Here is a 14,700-nt window from a genome sequence, read left to right as displayed (position 1 = left end):
CTCTCCAAGCCAGGTGGAGAGACAGGGAACAGAGTCTTTTTCCACAGTCCTCAGAACACACTAGCCCTACTTGACACCTTGATCTTAGACTTCTGGCTTTCAGAATTGTATGACAAATTTTTGTTGTTTCAGCCACCTGGTCTGTGGTACTTTGTTATGACAGCCCTAGGAAACTAATACTGGCATATTTGGTTTCTCAATAGCAAAAAATGTAGACTGATATCAGGGTTGACAAGTTCCAAATACTTTTATTTTGAAGTACACTCTTTGAAATCCCAAACTTGGGTGAGGCGTGGAAAGTGTGTTAACCCAAACTACTGAATTTCCCTTAATGGAGTCACTTTGGATCATTTGATCATCAGTTTAACTAAATTCCTTCTTTGCAGTTATTTAAATATTTATTTTGGGGAAGCCCGGGTGGCTCAGCAGTTTAGTGCCACCTTCAGCCCAGGGCGTGATCCTAGAGACCCAGGATTGAGTCCCACTTGGTTTCCCCGCATGGAGCCTGCTTCTCCCTCTGCCTGTGTCTCTGCCTCTCTCTCTCTGTGTCTCTCATGAATAAATAAATACAATCTTTTAAAAATATATTTATTTTGTACTACTTCTACGGGTAGTGAAGTCTATAAATTTGTTCCTTGCTGTGTTAAGTACTCTTCCTTTAATTTGCAACTGTTTAGTACATGAAGAACACAACAGGAAGGGTGCATTTGGAGAACATGTGAATAATCTCATGGTGTCAAATTCAATCTAGATGCTGATGGCATGTAAACTGAAGTCTCCAACCTGGGCTTTTCCTCTGGACTCCAGGATTATATATCAAACTGTTCACCAATATTTTCACCCAATGCCTAATAGCATCTTCAGTGGAACCTACCTCAAAATGAGCTTCTAAACTTCTACCACCACCACCACCTGCCTCCAACCCAGTCTCTTCATAGTCTCCCCCACGGGAGGCACTTCTATTCTTCCAGTTGCTTCTGTCCAAAACTTTGGTATTATCCTTCATTTTGCTCTCAACATTGTACAATGCAACATTGTATTTTGTTGGTCTATGAAGCCTGTTGATTCTTCCTTTAATATTTACCAAGAATTCAACCACCTTCCACCATCACTTCTGCCACTATTCTGACCTACACTTCTGTTGTCTCTGGTCTGGACTGTCGCATGAGGCTCCAACTCTTGTTCCGGCTCCTGCTATGAAGCAACTAGAGTGATGCTAGAACACAAAAACAATCCCCTTGGAGGTAGGTGGGGGATGGGCTAAATAGGTGATGGGGATTAAGGAGGGCACTTGGGATGAGCACCAGGTGTTTTAGGAAGTGTTGAATCACTCTATTGTACACCTGAAACTAGTATTACCCTGTATGTGAACTAACTGGAATTTAAATAAGAAACTTTAAAGAAGTATGTCCGATGGCATTAACGCTATTCAAAAGCTTCCACTGGTTTCTGAACTCATCCAAAAGAAAAAGCTACAAAGTTCTTACCATGATCTGTAACACCTTGCATTTTCTGGCCCCATGACTTCTCTTATAGCTTTTTACTATTCCCTCCCTTGGTCTACGCTGGCCATGCTTACCTTCTTGCTATTCCCGGAACAAGCCATAAGGCCATTTCCCCCAAACCTCTCTGCTTGCAGGGATCCTCTCTCCTCAGATAACTGTAGAACTATTTCACTTTGTTCTAGTCTTTACTGGAGTCACCTCCACCCTCCTGGCCTTAACCCCTTTAGCACTCGGCAGTATTTAACACATGACATATTTTGCTCATTTATCTTACATATCACCCATCAGCTTCCCCAATTAGGATGTAATGCCATGGGATGTGTCTCCTTTTCTTTTTTTAAATTGTGGCATAGTAAAGGGCCCAATTTTGGCTAAATAACATGAATTTGTCCCAGTTTGAGAGACGACTTTAAAATCTCATCATCTTCTTCCTTCTGGATTGGCAGTAATGCTCTGAGACTATGCTCCTCCATGATTTGAAACTCCACATCTCCGGGCTTTCTGCTTTCCTTCCCTTCCATGTCAGAAGGCTTGTCCCCAGACTCTCCTGCAATAATTGCACCTCCCCATTGCAAACACATTTTGGAGCACCTTTGTGTCAATATTAACACATTTACCAGATCCTGGCAGCTATGTTAGGTGAAGTATCAAATTATTCATAAACTCACTTGATATTAATTTTTTGAGGCAAGACCTTTTTTTCTTTTTTAAAGATTTAAAAATTTTTAAGTAATCTCTACACCCAGCGTGGGGCTCCAACTCACAACTCTGAGATCAAGAGTCGCATCCTCTACCAACTGAGCCAGCCAGGCGCCCGAGGCAATAACTTCTTGAAAGAAACCTGTTTTCTTATGATTTAACCGCACCAGAGGTTGTAGAGCTAGCACTGCTGGTGACAGAAATTATTAAATAACAGAGCATGAATAAATGACTACCTTTTATTGCTATTGTATGACTGTGAGCCTGTCCTCAGGTCTTGGACAGAGGGATTATCTTATTTATTTTTGATCCTAGCATCTAACATTGTACCTGACCCCGAAAATGCATTTAGTATTTGAAAGCATGAAGGGCTTCTCTTAGTTCACAGTGCCTTTTATGCCTTGGTCCTCCCATATTTCTCCCATGATCATTATATTGAACCCAGTTTGTGTGCCTCCCTGGATTTGCTTTGTATAGTTGTCTGTTTAAAGCTCAGTTACCATCTAGAACATTATCTCACTGCAAAGGCATCCTCCTAGGTTGCAGAAGGAATATTTCAATCTTCACTGAAGGGAGGCTATTGAACTCCACAGCAGCCTTGGTGGTAGGAGCCTTCATGTTGTGAGGCTGTTTGCTCCAGGTCACTCATGCTGCTTTGGGACATAATTTAATAAAATCTCACTCAATGCCTTGAATCCCCAGCTTTTTTGAGGGGGCTTCCCTGTAGCTCCGGAGGCGGTAGACACTGCTGAGCTGCAGGCTGCAGGTGGACAGTTGGGAAGTGCTACTGGCTCCCATTCACTTGCCAGCTCAGCTCATGCAAGGATAATGCTAGTGCTGTTGAGGGATCTGGCTTTCCTGGCAGCTGCCTGGAGTAGCAGGAGGCAGGATTCAAAAAGTATGGGGGTGGTGGGTTGGGGGTGGTTCATGTCTCCTGCAATAACCTTTGACTGATGGGAACTGGGAACCATTGTTCTTCCTTCTGTTCCAAAACACTGGTCTCCCAAGTCCTCTAGGGAGACACGTGAGACAGAACAGCTCTTCCTTGCATAGCTGTGGCCAGCTCAGTATTTCCTCTTCTGGATTTTTTGCTATCTCCTTCCCTACTTCGTTTTCCTTTTCCCCCTCACTCTTCCTTCCCTGGAGTTATACTCTCTAAAGAATTGCTGTTATATAAGCCTTTACCTTGGGTCCCATTTTCTTGGAAACCTGTATTAAAATATCATCGACTGCACCCCCCCCCCAGGCATATGGTGCTGTAAAAAATTTTATGTGCCTAGTTTTGTTGTATGTGCTTTTATATTTTTTTCATGTGTCCCACTTTCCTCTTTTGCACAATTTAATTGAAAACAAGCTCTGTCCTTAACACCCTCAAGAGTTTAGATAATATCTAACTGTGCACCAGATACCCTTAAAGCTGTTTTTACTTCACAACAACCCTAGGTGGGTACCATTATTATTGCCTTTTTACAGAGGGGGAAACTAAGGCTAAGATGTTCAGTAACTTGGCCACAGGCACACAATTAGTAAGTAAATGGCTGTGTGAACACGAGGATCTGCATGGGGGGAGGGGCAGAGGGAGAGAGAATCCCAAGCAGGCTCCAGGGTCAGCACAAGCCTCACTAGGCACTAGATCTCCAAACCTCAAGGTCATGACCTGAGCCCAAGCTGAAATCAGGAGTTGGATGCTTAGCCGACTGAGCCACCCAGCCAGCTGCCCCCTCTCCTGACCCTAAGCTGTATTCGTAAAGACATCATACCTCAAATAAGCCTCTAGTAAAGACATGGCTTTCCTGGAACCAAGATACAGGAGCTCCTCTTCTCCTCATGAAGGGTTTAAATTCCAAACGGGTATACTTAAGGCCATGTTTATATACACTCAAAGTTAACAAGAAGTGGCTTAACCCCTCATTATCTGGATGAACTTTCCATAGAAAAGCGAGGTGGGTAACCCTTTTCAACTTTAAAATAAGTCTATCTCCCTCTTCCTTGCTTGGTCTGTTCCATGGCATCTTTTCCAAAAATAGCCACGTTTTGTATACTTTGAAATCGAGGGTAGGTAAATCCCTCTTAGATGATCTCAAGTGTTGTTAAGAGCACTTTAGCAACTTTGTGCTTCATAATTCACAGATGTCATAAACATTGGGTTAGTGCTGTGGGCCCTTGCATACTTTCCCTGAAACACATTTTTGTTTTTTTTTTGTTTTTTTTTACCATCCTTAGCTTTGCTTCTAGAACAAACACTCTTGGTCCTATGTGATTTAAGATTAGGTAAGTAGGCATCTGACTTAGAAGCATGGTCTCTTGCATCATGCTCCAAAGTCTTTCCATTCCATCAATCACTGTTCCAGTCCGTTGCTGTCAAAAGTGCAGGCATATCGTGTTTTACCTGTTGCACAATTTGCGTTTCATCTTCAGAATTAATACTACCCAAGGGCTCGTTTGTGCGCACCGTGAAGCAGCGCTCATTTTCTCGTCATTTTCAGTCACAAACGTCGCTACTTTGGTCTTCGTCACAGCTCCGCTGACCACTCCTACTACCGCCTTAGCCCTTATCAGATGTTCCGCGATCAACAGTATTCACGAAACCCCTCAAATTAAGCAGTTAACAGAGCAGACATCCTCTTGGAGAATACAAATGACTCCACATTGAGCCCGCTTGGGTTAGCCTTGGTGGGGGGAGGGGGTGCAAAACGGATTTGCTTTTTTTGCTCTGTTTTGCTTTTAGAAAACTATGCTAATACAGTTAAAATTCTCAAAAGAGCTTCTGGTTTCGTACCCTGGATGCAGGATACCTTTTCAAAGCCTGCCTTCCTCCAGGCCAGAAGGATGCAGCTGCGGAAGTTTACGCCCTTCAGTCGACCTTCACTCAACCAGCCGAAGGACCATTCCGCGCCTTACTGGCTTTAGGGTCACAGAATCTTGCTAGGGAGCTATTTGCACTTTTCTTCTTCTTTTTTTCTTTTTTTGCATTTCTTCTTCGTACTTCCGCGCGTCGTGCAACGGTTTGCGGCCCACAGTACCGCGCAGGGGCTTCGCCGCCGGGGTCCGGGGCCGGCGTGCGTGGGATCGCCTGCATCACCTTCCAGAGGTTTCTCGAGTTACCAGGCCCTCCCTTCCCCCGCGAGCCCGGGTGGGCTCCCGGCGACGCACCTGGCCGTGCACCCAAGGGCGCTCCCTCCGGGTGGGGGCGGGGCGGGGCTTCACCCCGCTTGGCAGACGAGGCCGAGTCACGGACGACGCCCCGCCGCGCGCCGATGCCCCAGGGCGGCGGACTCAACGCCCAGACCCACCGGCACATCCCTCCGTGGGCGAGTGGGCGGCGGGGACGCGGGGGGAGCCCCTCTCAGGGACCCGCCGAGCGGAATCCCCCGCCGCCGCGCCTCCGCCGCAGCCCGCCCGCGCGGTGACGTCAGCGCGCCGCCCACGGAGCGCGAGCCGGAAGCCGAGCTAGGGCGGCTCGCCGCGTCCCGGAACCGCGGAGCCCGCCAGCTCGCGCACCTGGGGAAAGGCGGTGGCGGCAGCGAGCATGCGCGAGGCGGCCCGGCTGCGCAGGCGCGCTGCTGGCCTCGCGCCCGGGGCGAGCTGGGCGGTCCTGGCTGCCCCCCATCCCCTCCCCGCCGCCGCCGCCGCCGCCGCCGGGGGAAGCGGGGAGAAGACGGGGACGCGGACGGAGCCCGACGCCCGGGCAGGGCTGCTTTGCTTCTGGGATGGGAGGGGCCGCGCGGACGGATCTTGCGTCTGTGCTGGCCGCGCCCTACGGAGTTCAGGAATGTTTGGTGGGAAGATGAGCTCGAACCACCGCGCAGGCGAAGAGCGGGGAGCCCAGGACACGCGCCCGGGTCTGTGCGGGGCCAGCTCTCCCCGCGGCATGAAGACCCGTGTGCCAGGCGGCGCGCGAGGCACACCTGTTAGTTCACGCTCCTGCAGCCGCCCGCAACCCTATGCGGCGGGGCAATTACGAGGTCCCTAAGCACCCCCGCCCCCCCCCCCAAAGCCAGGACAGATGCATTTTTCTCCAGGTTACACAGCTGAGAAATGGTGGAGTTGCAGTTTCCACCAGGTTTGTCTCATTCCAACGCTCCGTGCTCCCCCCCCCCCCCATCAGATGCTTGAAGTCACGAATGGGTGAAAAGTAGACGGTAAAGACATCACTCTGCAAATTAATGGAAAGTCGTAAGGTCCGGACGTTAAGAACGAGGTGGTAGGAGTCAGGCGGCAAAGAAAGGGGCTCAGGGTGGATTTTAATGGGATTTGGCAAGAGGGGAAAGAGGAGATGACAAGTTCCTGGGAATCCAGGAAAGGGAAGGCAAAGGCTTTGAAGAAGTCGGAAGAAAGGGAAGCGATCGCTGTAACGGGAACTTGGGTGTTTTCTGTGAGGCTTGCAGATGGGAGCGTCTGTAATTCTACAGGTCTGCTGGTCTTCCAAAGCAGCAAGAACTTTCTGCAAAGAAAGTTGAGAAAAGAAAGAAATAACTTTCTTTTTTCTGCACTTAGGTTTGTGCTAGATGCACAGTGACGTTATGCCTCTGTTCAACCAGAGGATGCTTTGGGGCCACCCTGATAGAAACTTTGGCACCCTTGGCAAAGATGATAGGAGATGAAGGATTCAGTGCTGAACTCTGGCCTGCTTGGGGCAGGTCTCTCAGTGTTCGCAGGTACCTCCCTATCTCCTTTCTGGCTCCAGTAGTGAGCGGCATAGACAGTTAATCTTAACCTCGAGTCCAGTGCCCTCTCCGTGCCAACCAACATCCTTATCTTTCACAGAAAGACGGAGGGGTGGGGTGTCTGGCCGGCTCAGTCAGTGGAGTATGCAACTCTTGTTCTCCAGGTGGTGAGTTCAAGCCCCAGGTCGGGTGTGGAGCCTTTTTAAAATAAAAGGAGGACGGGCGGGGGGGGGGGGAGGGGGGAAGATAAACCCCCATATAATCTTTGTTTAAAGAAGTTTGGCCTCGGTGATTTGACAATTTGTGGTTTTATACTGCAGTTATTGCCGTAATAGAGCTTGCCCTCCTCAATTTAACAACTAATTAACTACTTCCTTGTATTAGTGGCTAATTATTTAATGGGTGTACATTTTATCTCCTAAGCAAGATCATAAATTTCCCCAGGCAGAGACTGTGTTCTTATATCCCTGAGTACTGACTTGACTTTTTTGCCTCTCTTGTTCCCCCTGAATTCCCACTACTCCATACCTGCCTGGTACATACTAGGCATTCAGCGAATACTGAATGAATGAAATGTTGGAGAGCAGGAAACAAGCCTGTTATCTATATTTTTCCCAGTCTTATAGCAGAATGCTCTCCTTTTTGTAGACACTCAGCAAATGTGTGACTTGATTGCTGTGCCTTTCAGCAGGGGACGTATAATCTCCCTTTTGTCCTCTGAGGAATTGCCACCTAAAAAACACTATGTCCTCAAGAAGCCTGTCAAGAAACAATTGTAGATAGATTGATTAGCTTCGAGGAAACTCTCGATTCTTTTCTGAGGTGTGCATCTGCTCTTCCACGGTGAATGATAGTCATGGTTATGTTGGCCGGATCGACTAAGAAATTCTTTGGGAGATTGTGTAATTTGGGTATCTTCTTGACTTGAGAAAAGCCGCCCAAATCAAACCCCTAACCCAACAAAGAACACCTAATACCAAACAGGACCTTTATGCTTAGGAACCCTGTCTGCAAATCTTTTTTTTTTTTTTCTCCCCTCTTTTTCTTTAAAGAGTGGCAGAGACACAGGCAGAGGGAGAAGCAGGCTCCATGCAGGGAGCCCGACGTGGGACTGATCCCAGGTCTCCAGGATCACACCCCGGGCCGAAGGCAGGCGCTAAACCACTGAGCCACCCGGGCTGCCCCTGTCTGCAAATCTTAAAGGAACTTTGTGCTCCTGGGAGAGGGTGCACCGTGCTTCATTCCCGGTGGGTAAAGCCAAATCTGCACCAGCATTGGGAAAACTTCATAAACTGACAGCGAGGAAGCCTTATGATGGGGCGGTGGCCTGATGAGGTCAGGTGACGTTTGGACGTAGGCAAGTCAGGGGCAAGAGCAAATCCATTTTTTCAATATTTCCGTTCAGCGGTGCTCAATCTAGCCCTATCCTTTATTCGCTGTGGGACCTGGGGGTGGGGTGGGGGGTGGGCAAGGTACTCCTCATCTCTGGGCCTCAGTTTCCTCATTTGTAAAATGGGGATGATAACCATGCCAGTCCCTTTTTCACAGTCCCAATGCGTAAACCTGTAAAGCCTACAGAGCAGTAGCAGGCGCTTTAAGTAAAGAAGGCACTATGCTGGGCTGCTTCCACTTCCCCATCGCCGGCTCCTTGTAAGCCCCACCTATGTTGAAATTCTAGAGACGCCGCTGTTTCTGATTACACGGTTCTCCCCGATCCGTGCAATTATCCTGGTTGGCGCCTACACTCCTGTACCTTGCCGGGACAACCCGGGCAGTCCGCACTGCTTCGTGCCCCCCCCCCGACCCCCGGCCGTGCGGGCCGCGCCGCCTCCCCACGCCGCCGCCGGCTCCGCGCAGCCGCCCCCCGCGGGGCTCCCGGGCTCGCGGCCACGCCCTCGGGGCGGGGCTTGGGCTCCGCGCAGGCGCACTGCGGCGGCGCCGCGCCTGCGCCGTGGCGGGGCTGAAGGAGGCGGGGGATTGGTATGCTGCGTGCGAGTGTGTGAGGGCGGAGGCGGCGGCGAGCGTGGTACTACGGGCGCGGGCCGGAGGGGGCGGGGGGATGCGCCGCGGCGGCGGCGGCGGCGGCGGCGGCGGCGGCGGCGGCGGCGCGGGCGCTGGGCTGCGGAGCGGAGGCGCCAGAGCCGCGGGGCCCGGTCTCGCCGCCGCAGGAGCGCGGGGGTCGCGCGCGGCCTGAGGACGCCGCACCTTTCTGCCCCTCGCCTTTTTTTTTTTTTAAACAACCGGAACCAATGAACGCAGCCGGGGCCGGAGCTCCGGAGGCCGCCGGTGCCGAGGGGACCAGGCTGGCGCCCGGCAGGAGCGGGCGTCCGCGGCGGCGGGGGCGGCCCGCGGCGGGCGGGGCGGGCGGGGCGGGCGGGGGGCCGGCGGCCGGGGCTCCTCCGCGCCCTCGCCCCGCCGCCGCCCGCCCGGCCTGGGCTGCGGGGCTGCTGCTCGGGCTGCTGCTGCTCGGCGCGGCCGACGGATGCGACCTGGCGTCCCGGCAGCTCCGCGGGCGGCGGGCCTCGGGCGCGGCCGCCGCCTCCTCTCCCGCCGCGGTGGCGGCCGACAGTCCGGCGCTCATGACAGGTGAGGGCCCGGGGGGCGGCGGGGGCGGGGGCGGGCGGCGGGCGCGACGCCGGCGGCCGCGGGACCCCCGACCCGGGAGGGGCCCCTGCTCCAGCCCTGCTTCAGCCGCTGCTGCTGCTGCCCCTGCTCTGCCCCTGCTCCACCCCTGCCCCAGGTCCTGCCCCTGCCCCAGGTCCTGCCCCTGCCCCAGCCCCTGCCCCTGCCCCAGCCCCTGCCCCAGCCCCTGCCCCTGCCCCAGCCCCTGCTCCACTCCTGCCCCAGCTCCTGCCCCAGCTCCAGCCCGAGCCCCAGCCCCAGATCTAGCCTCTGCCCTTGCTCCAGTCCCTGCTCCAGTCCCTGCTCCAGCCCCTGCCCCTGCCCCAGCCCCTGCTCCACTCCTGCCCCAGCTCCTGCCCCGGCTCCAGCCCGAGCCCCAGCCCCAGATCCAGCCTCTGCCCCTGTCTCTGCCCTTGCTCCAGCCCCTGCTCCAGCCCCTGCCCCAGCTCCTGCCCCTGCCCCAGTCCCTGCTCCAGCCCCTGCCCCAGCTCCTGCCCCTGCCCCAGCCCCTGCTCCAGCCCCTGCTCCAGCCCCTGCCCCAGCCCCTGCCCCAGCCCCTGCTCCACCCCTGCCCCAGCTCCTGCCCCGGCTCCAGCCCGAGCCCCAGCCCCAGATCCAGCCTCTGCCCCTGTCTCTGCCCTTGCTCCAGCCCCTGCCCCAGCTCCTGCCCCTGCCCCAGCCCCTGCTCCACCTCCTGCCCCGGCTCCAGCCCGAGCCCCAGCCCCAGATCCAGCCTCTGCCCCTGTCTCTGCCCGTGCTCCAGCCCCTGCTCCAGCCTCCGCCCCTGCCCTTGCCCCAGCTCCTGTCCCTGCTCCAGCCCTTGCTCCTGTCCCAGCCCCTGCTCATGCTCCAGCCCCTGCCTCTGCTCCAGCTCCTGCTCCTGCGCCTGCCCCAGCCTCTATCCCAGCCCCCGTCCCTGCCCGACTCCCGCTGTACGACCTGCCACGGCCGGGGCGCGATGCGGAGCGGGGCGCCCCGACGCCAGCGCCCCGGCCGCTGCCTGGTCTGGGTCCCCTACGGCCGGGACGGCTTTCTCCTCCGCCCCCACCCCCGACACCCCGCCCTCCACTGAGCCTCTCGGCGGCGGCACTAGCTTCTCCGCCCTACGGTCGGGCTCCCCGGTGTTCCTCGCTGAGCAATGCAGTGGTTTCCCTTCCGTGCTGCAGAAGAGCCGAGCCAGCAGGGTCTGCAGGGTACTGGGCTGATTTTTTTTTTTTTCTTTTTTTTAAAGCTGCTGGAAAAAGTCAGCAGCAGCAATGCGGTATTTAGTCGGCCTGTGGTGCTGCTTTTGCAGAGGCAGCTGCCAGCGAGTCGTACAGGTTCAAAGCCCCGCTGAGCACGGTGTCCCAGGGGAGGCTGCTAAAGCGGATTCTTTGAGAGCCATAATACCTAGTGGTATTAGTGGTTCCGTATTAGTAGGCGGAAATCTCTAAGTCTAATGTGTATTTTTTGAAGGGTGGGAGGAAGGTTTTAAAGGATGGGAAGTATTTGCTGCTGGGAGCATCGCTGGGTGACAAAGGGTGCAGGAAAGCTCTTCAGGTAGCCAGAAATATGCCTTAAAACTTAGCAGGTGCAGGATATTCAGGGCTAGTATTTGAGCGGCACAGTTCTGATAGAATGCACCAGCACTTTTGTAATACAGAACGTTCTCGAAATTATCGAAACCTTGCGAACACGTTTGGTAAGGTTAGATAGAAAACCGAATCGCCTTAAAGCCTTCCAGTGTCACGTACAACTGATACGTGTGGTTTGAGTAATGATTTGGGAATCGAGACGATTTCTTTTGGAAAAGTAGTGGAGCTAAAGTAATGTTCATTTTTTTTTCTTCTTACTGTATTTTTAAGAGTAATCGGTAGATCTTCTACATTGCAAGATGAAAAAGGAAAACGTGAAGGGGAACAAGATGACCTGTCATTAACCTAACCGAAGTGATGATAGTGCAGCAGTCCTCCGAAAGTTACTAACAGCTGCTTTGAGAAGTGCTCGGGGAGCTGTATTCTTTGAAGCAAAGCAAATGCTCTGGGATTTATGACAGAGTGTTTACTATTTTAGAGAGTCGGTGGATTTTGTCAAGCTCTTTGAAAGTTGTGTAGAATATAATGATCAGAATATTTAACTTATTTTACCCTGAAGCATACCTAGCTCTTTTAAAATGAAACCTGAAACATCAAACCAGTCACTGGGCAATTAGGATACAGTGACTACAGAATGAGGAGTATTAGGAGCACAGTATAGTTTGAGAGAATAGCTGGAATGACTTTATGCTTTAGTAGTCTTTATTCTCCACTTACAAATGTGGCAGAGAAAAGTGAAGAACAGGGATCATTACAAAAGTAGCAAGATGAAAAACTATAATTGTGAAGTTTCAGGAAAATAGCAAGATAAACCTGACTCTAAAGGTTTAATGCCTCACACAGGAAGGGAGGGAGCAGAGATATTTGGGCTTCTGGGAGGTACAGAAGCATGATTATTGGTTTCTTGAGCAGAAGAGTTTGATTAATAAATAATTGGCTAATGCTTTATCAATATGTCATTGGTAGGGCATGCGATTCAGAAAATGTAGTGTTCTTTAACCAATAACAATACGGTGTATACTATGTCGATTATAGCAAGGAAATTGCTTCAGGTGAAATTTTTAGTTGACTTTATAATCCTCTTTGAAGATCTAAATTTCTCTGAGTTATGTATGGCGTCGTGAAAAAAGAAAGGTGATTGTGATTGGATAAAAAGTCTGATCACAAAAAATGAGTTTGTGCTGTAGTGCTTTAAAATAAGTGTACAAAAATAATATTAACTCTGGAATTTATTTTTAATGTTCTTATTCTTTCCCTTTGTTGGAATATTAATTTTTAACAAGTTAAATATTTCCATTTAGAATTTAAGATTATCAGACTACACATGTGCAAGTTAAATTGTGGTCATTTTTAAGAAGTTTATGTAAATACAGTCAATAGCACTGGTACCTGGGAAGTGGTAAATTGACGTCTGTAATAAAGGTGGAGCATGTTGAAAATTTCTGAGCAATATATATGCTTTCTATAAGGGCTCCTTCCTATTCCTCTGATGGTGTGAATAGTGTTCTTTAGTGATTTCCACCTGGAAATGTTGCGATCACCCGTGAACATAATATATTATTGCTATCGTACACTTTAGGAAGTAGATTGTACTTAGAAAATACTGCGTTTTCATATTTTGGGCAGTGTTAATGGAGAGAAATGGGATAGAGAGTGTTAGTAACAAAACAGCTATATGTGAATTTTGAAAGTGGAAAATTCTTGAATATTCTGAGAGAGGAATTGATCTATGGCTCTGTATTAAAGTTGTCACTTATCTGTGAGTATTCTTTTTTTTTTTTTTTAAGATTTTATTTATTTATTCATGAGAAAGAGAGGGAGAGGGAGAGAGAGGCAGAGGCAGAGACACAGGCAGAGGGAGAAGCAGGCTCCATGCAGGGAGCCCGATGTGGGACTAGATCCTGGGTTTCCAGGATCAGGCCCTGGGCTGAAGGTGGTGCTAAACTGATGAGCCACCTGGGCTGCCCATCTGTGAGTATTCTTAAGCGCTCTGAAAGTGACAGCCAAAATCACGTCTTCTCTTTTCCTCTACAGATTGGTATTTTTAATATTTCAGGGAACATCATGAGTCTGCCTCTTACTAATAAAATGTAGAAAGCATTCTTTTCCACTGAGGTTTGCCTCTCAAGAGTTTTACTTTCAAGGTTTAGTGTGTTTTAAGAATTAATTGCCTTTAAGTCATCTGTCACATGCTTAGTTTTGAGCAAGCAAGTGTTCTAAAGGGAGAATGAGATATCCTCAAAATAAACGGACTCACTGTCATAATGAGTATTGGTTTATGTTTTCCTTTTTTATATTACGTTTTCAGAATTGAGTGTGCAAAAGGTTGATAAGCTGAAACCAATATTTATAATGCTGTGTAGTAAAGGCTTAAATAATATGTTCATATATATATTTAGGGCTCTGGCTTTGAAAGCGATCAGAATTTAAAGCAAGTTAGGGCTTGGTGACTGAAAGTTTGCTGATTACAATCTAAGGCAGTAGTTTAATAATTCAAAGCATTAATTTCTTTTTTTGCCTAACAAATTTAGATTCAGTGACTTGCTCCTAGTGGAGAGTGATTGATCTCATCCGGATATGGTTTCTGAGAAATAGTTTATGAAAGGGCAAGGAAAGAGCAAAGAATATACACACACAAATATGTCGTGTGTATATGTATCTATATATATCACAGTTCTTTATTCTGGCAAAATGTGCAGAATACAGTTGATCTTTGAACTACAGGGTTGGGGTGCCAATGTGTGCAGTTAAAAATCCAAGTATAACTTTTGACTCCTCCAAACTAGATGCCCAAGGTAAACAATTGACACATATTTCGTATTTGTATTATATATTGTATTCTTAAAGTAAGCTAGAGTAAGGGAAACATTATTAATAAAGTCATGAGGGAGGGGCGGCCGGGTGGCTCAGCGGTGGAGTATCTGCCTTCAGCTCAGGTGGTGATCCCGGAGTCCCGGATCAGGTTCCACGTCGGGCTCCCTGCGTGGAGCTTGTTTCTCTCTGTGTGACTCATGAATAAATAAATGAAATCTTAAAAAAAAAAAAATTCATGAGGGAAAATACATTTATAGTATTGTACTGTATTTATAGAAAAAATATGTGTATAAAGCAAACCTTTACAAAGGTACAAAGTTTAAACCTACAGAGTCCAAGGGTCAACTGTAACTGAAACATTTAAAACATGTTTTCTTATATGTAGTGGTTTTCAGAATTTTTTAAAACAAGTTTTAGCATCGGAAATGTTTGCTTTATCTTTTTTTTTTTAAATGAATGCAACCTTCTTTAGTGCCTCTATAAATGTTTACTAAAATACTTTTTACTAGTTTGGTGTGTTATTAGGAATATAAAATATTTTAGAACGTGTCTTTTGGAAGTATTAAAATTTCAATGAAAACTTAAAATACGGAAACCCTGGGTGGCGCAGCGGTTTAGCGCCTGCCTTTGGCCCAGGGTGCGATCCTGGAGACCCGGGATTGAATCCCACTTTGGGCTCCAGGTGCATGGAGCCTGCTTCTCCCTCTGCCTATGTCTCTGCCTCTCTCTCTCTCTCTCTCTCTCTCTCTCTCATAAATAAATAAAAATTAAAAAAAAAAAGAAAACTTAAAATATTAATTTGAAGGTACACCATTTAGA

General features: G+C 49.5%; 1 protein-coding gene across 5 annotated transcripts in view; it reads left to right on the top strand.

Annotated features, from left to right (window-relative positions):
- Positions 1-8,799: 8,799 nt before the first annotated feature.
- STIM2 (stromal interaction molecule 2) overlaps positions 8,800-14,700 on the top strand; it is a 140,611-nt gene continuing 134,710 nt past the window's right edge. Inside the window, exon 1 of one of the 5 annotated variants that reach the window (XM_072808444.1) lies at positions 8,800-8,897. Coding sequence is in view for 3 of the 5 variants with exons in the window: in XM_072808423.1 (XP_072664524.1) it covers positions 9,121-9,457 (337 nt within the window). In the remaining 2 variants the exon portion in view is untranslated. Of the gene's footprint in view, positions 8,898-8,985; positions 9,458-10,616; positions 10,687-14,700 lie in introns of those variants that run through there. The other 4 variants (XM_072808454.1, XM_072808423.1, XM_072808434.1 and 1 more) reach the window with 4 other exon arrangements.

The sequence above is a fragment of the Canis lupus genome, chromosome 2 (genome assembly GCF_048164855.1).
Source record: "Canis lupus baileyi chromosome 2, mCanLup2.hap1, whole genome shotgun sequence".
NCBI lineage: Eukaryota > Metazoa > Chordata > Mammalia > Carnivora > Canidae > Canis > Canis lupus.
Note: the sequence above shows the minus strand (reverse complement) of the source record. Positions and strands in the feature narration are given on the sequence as shown.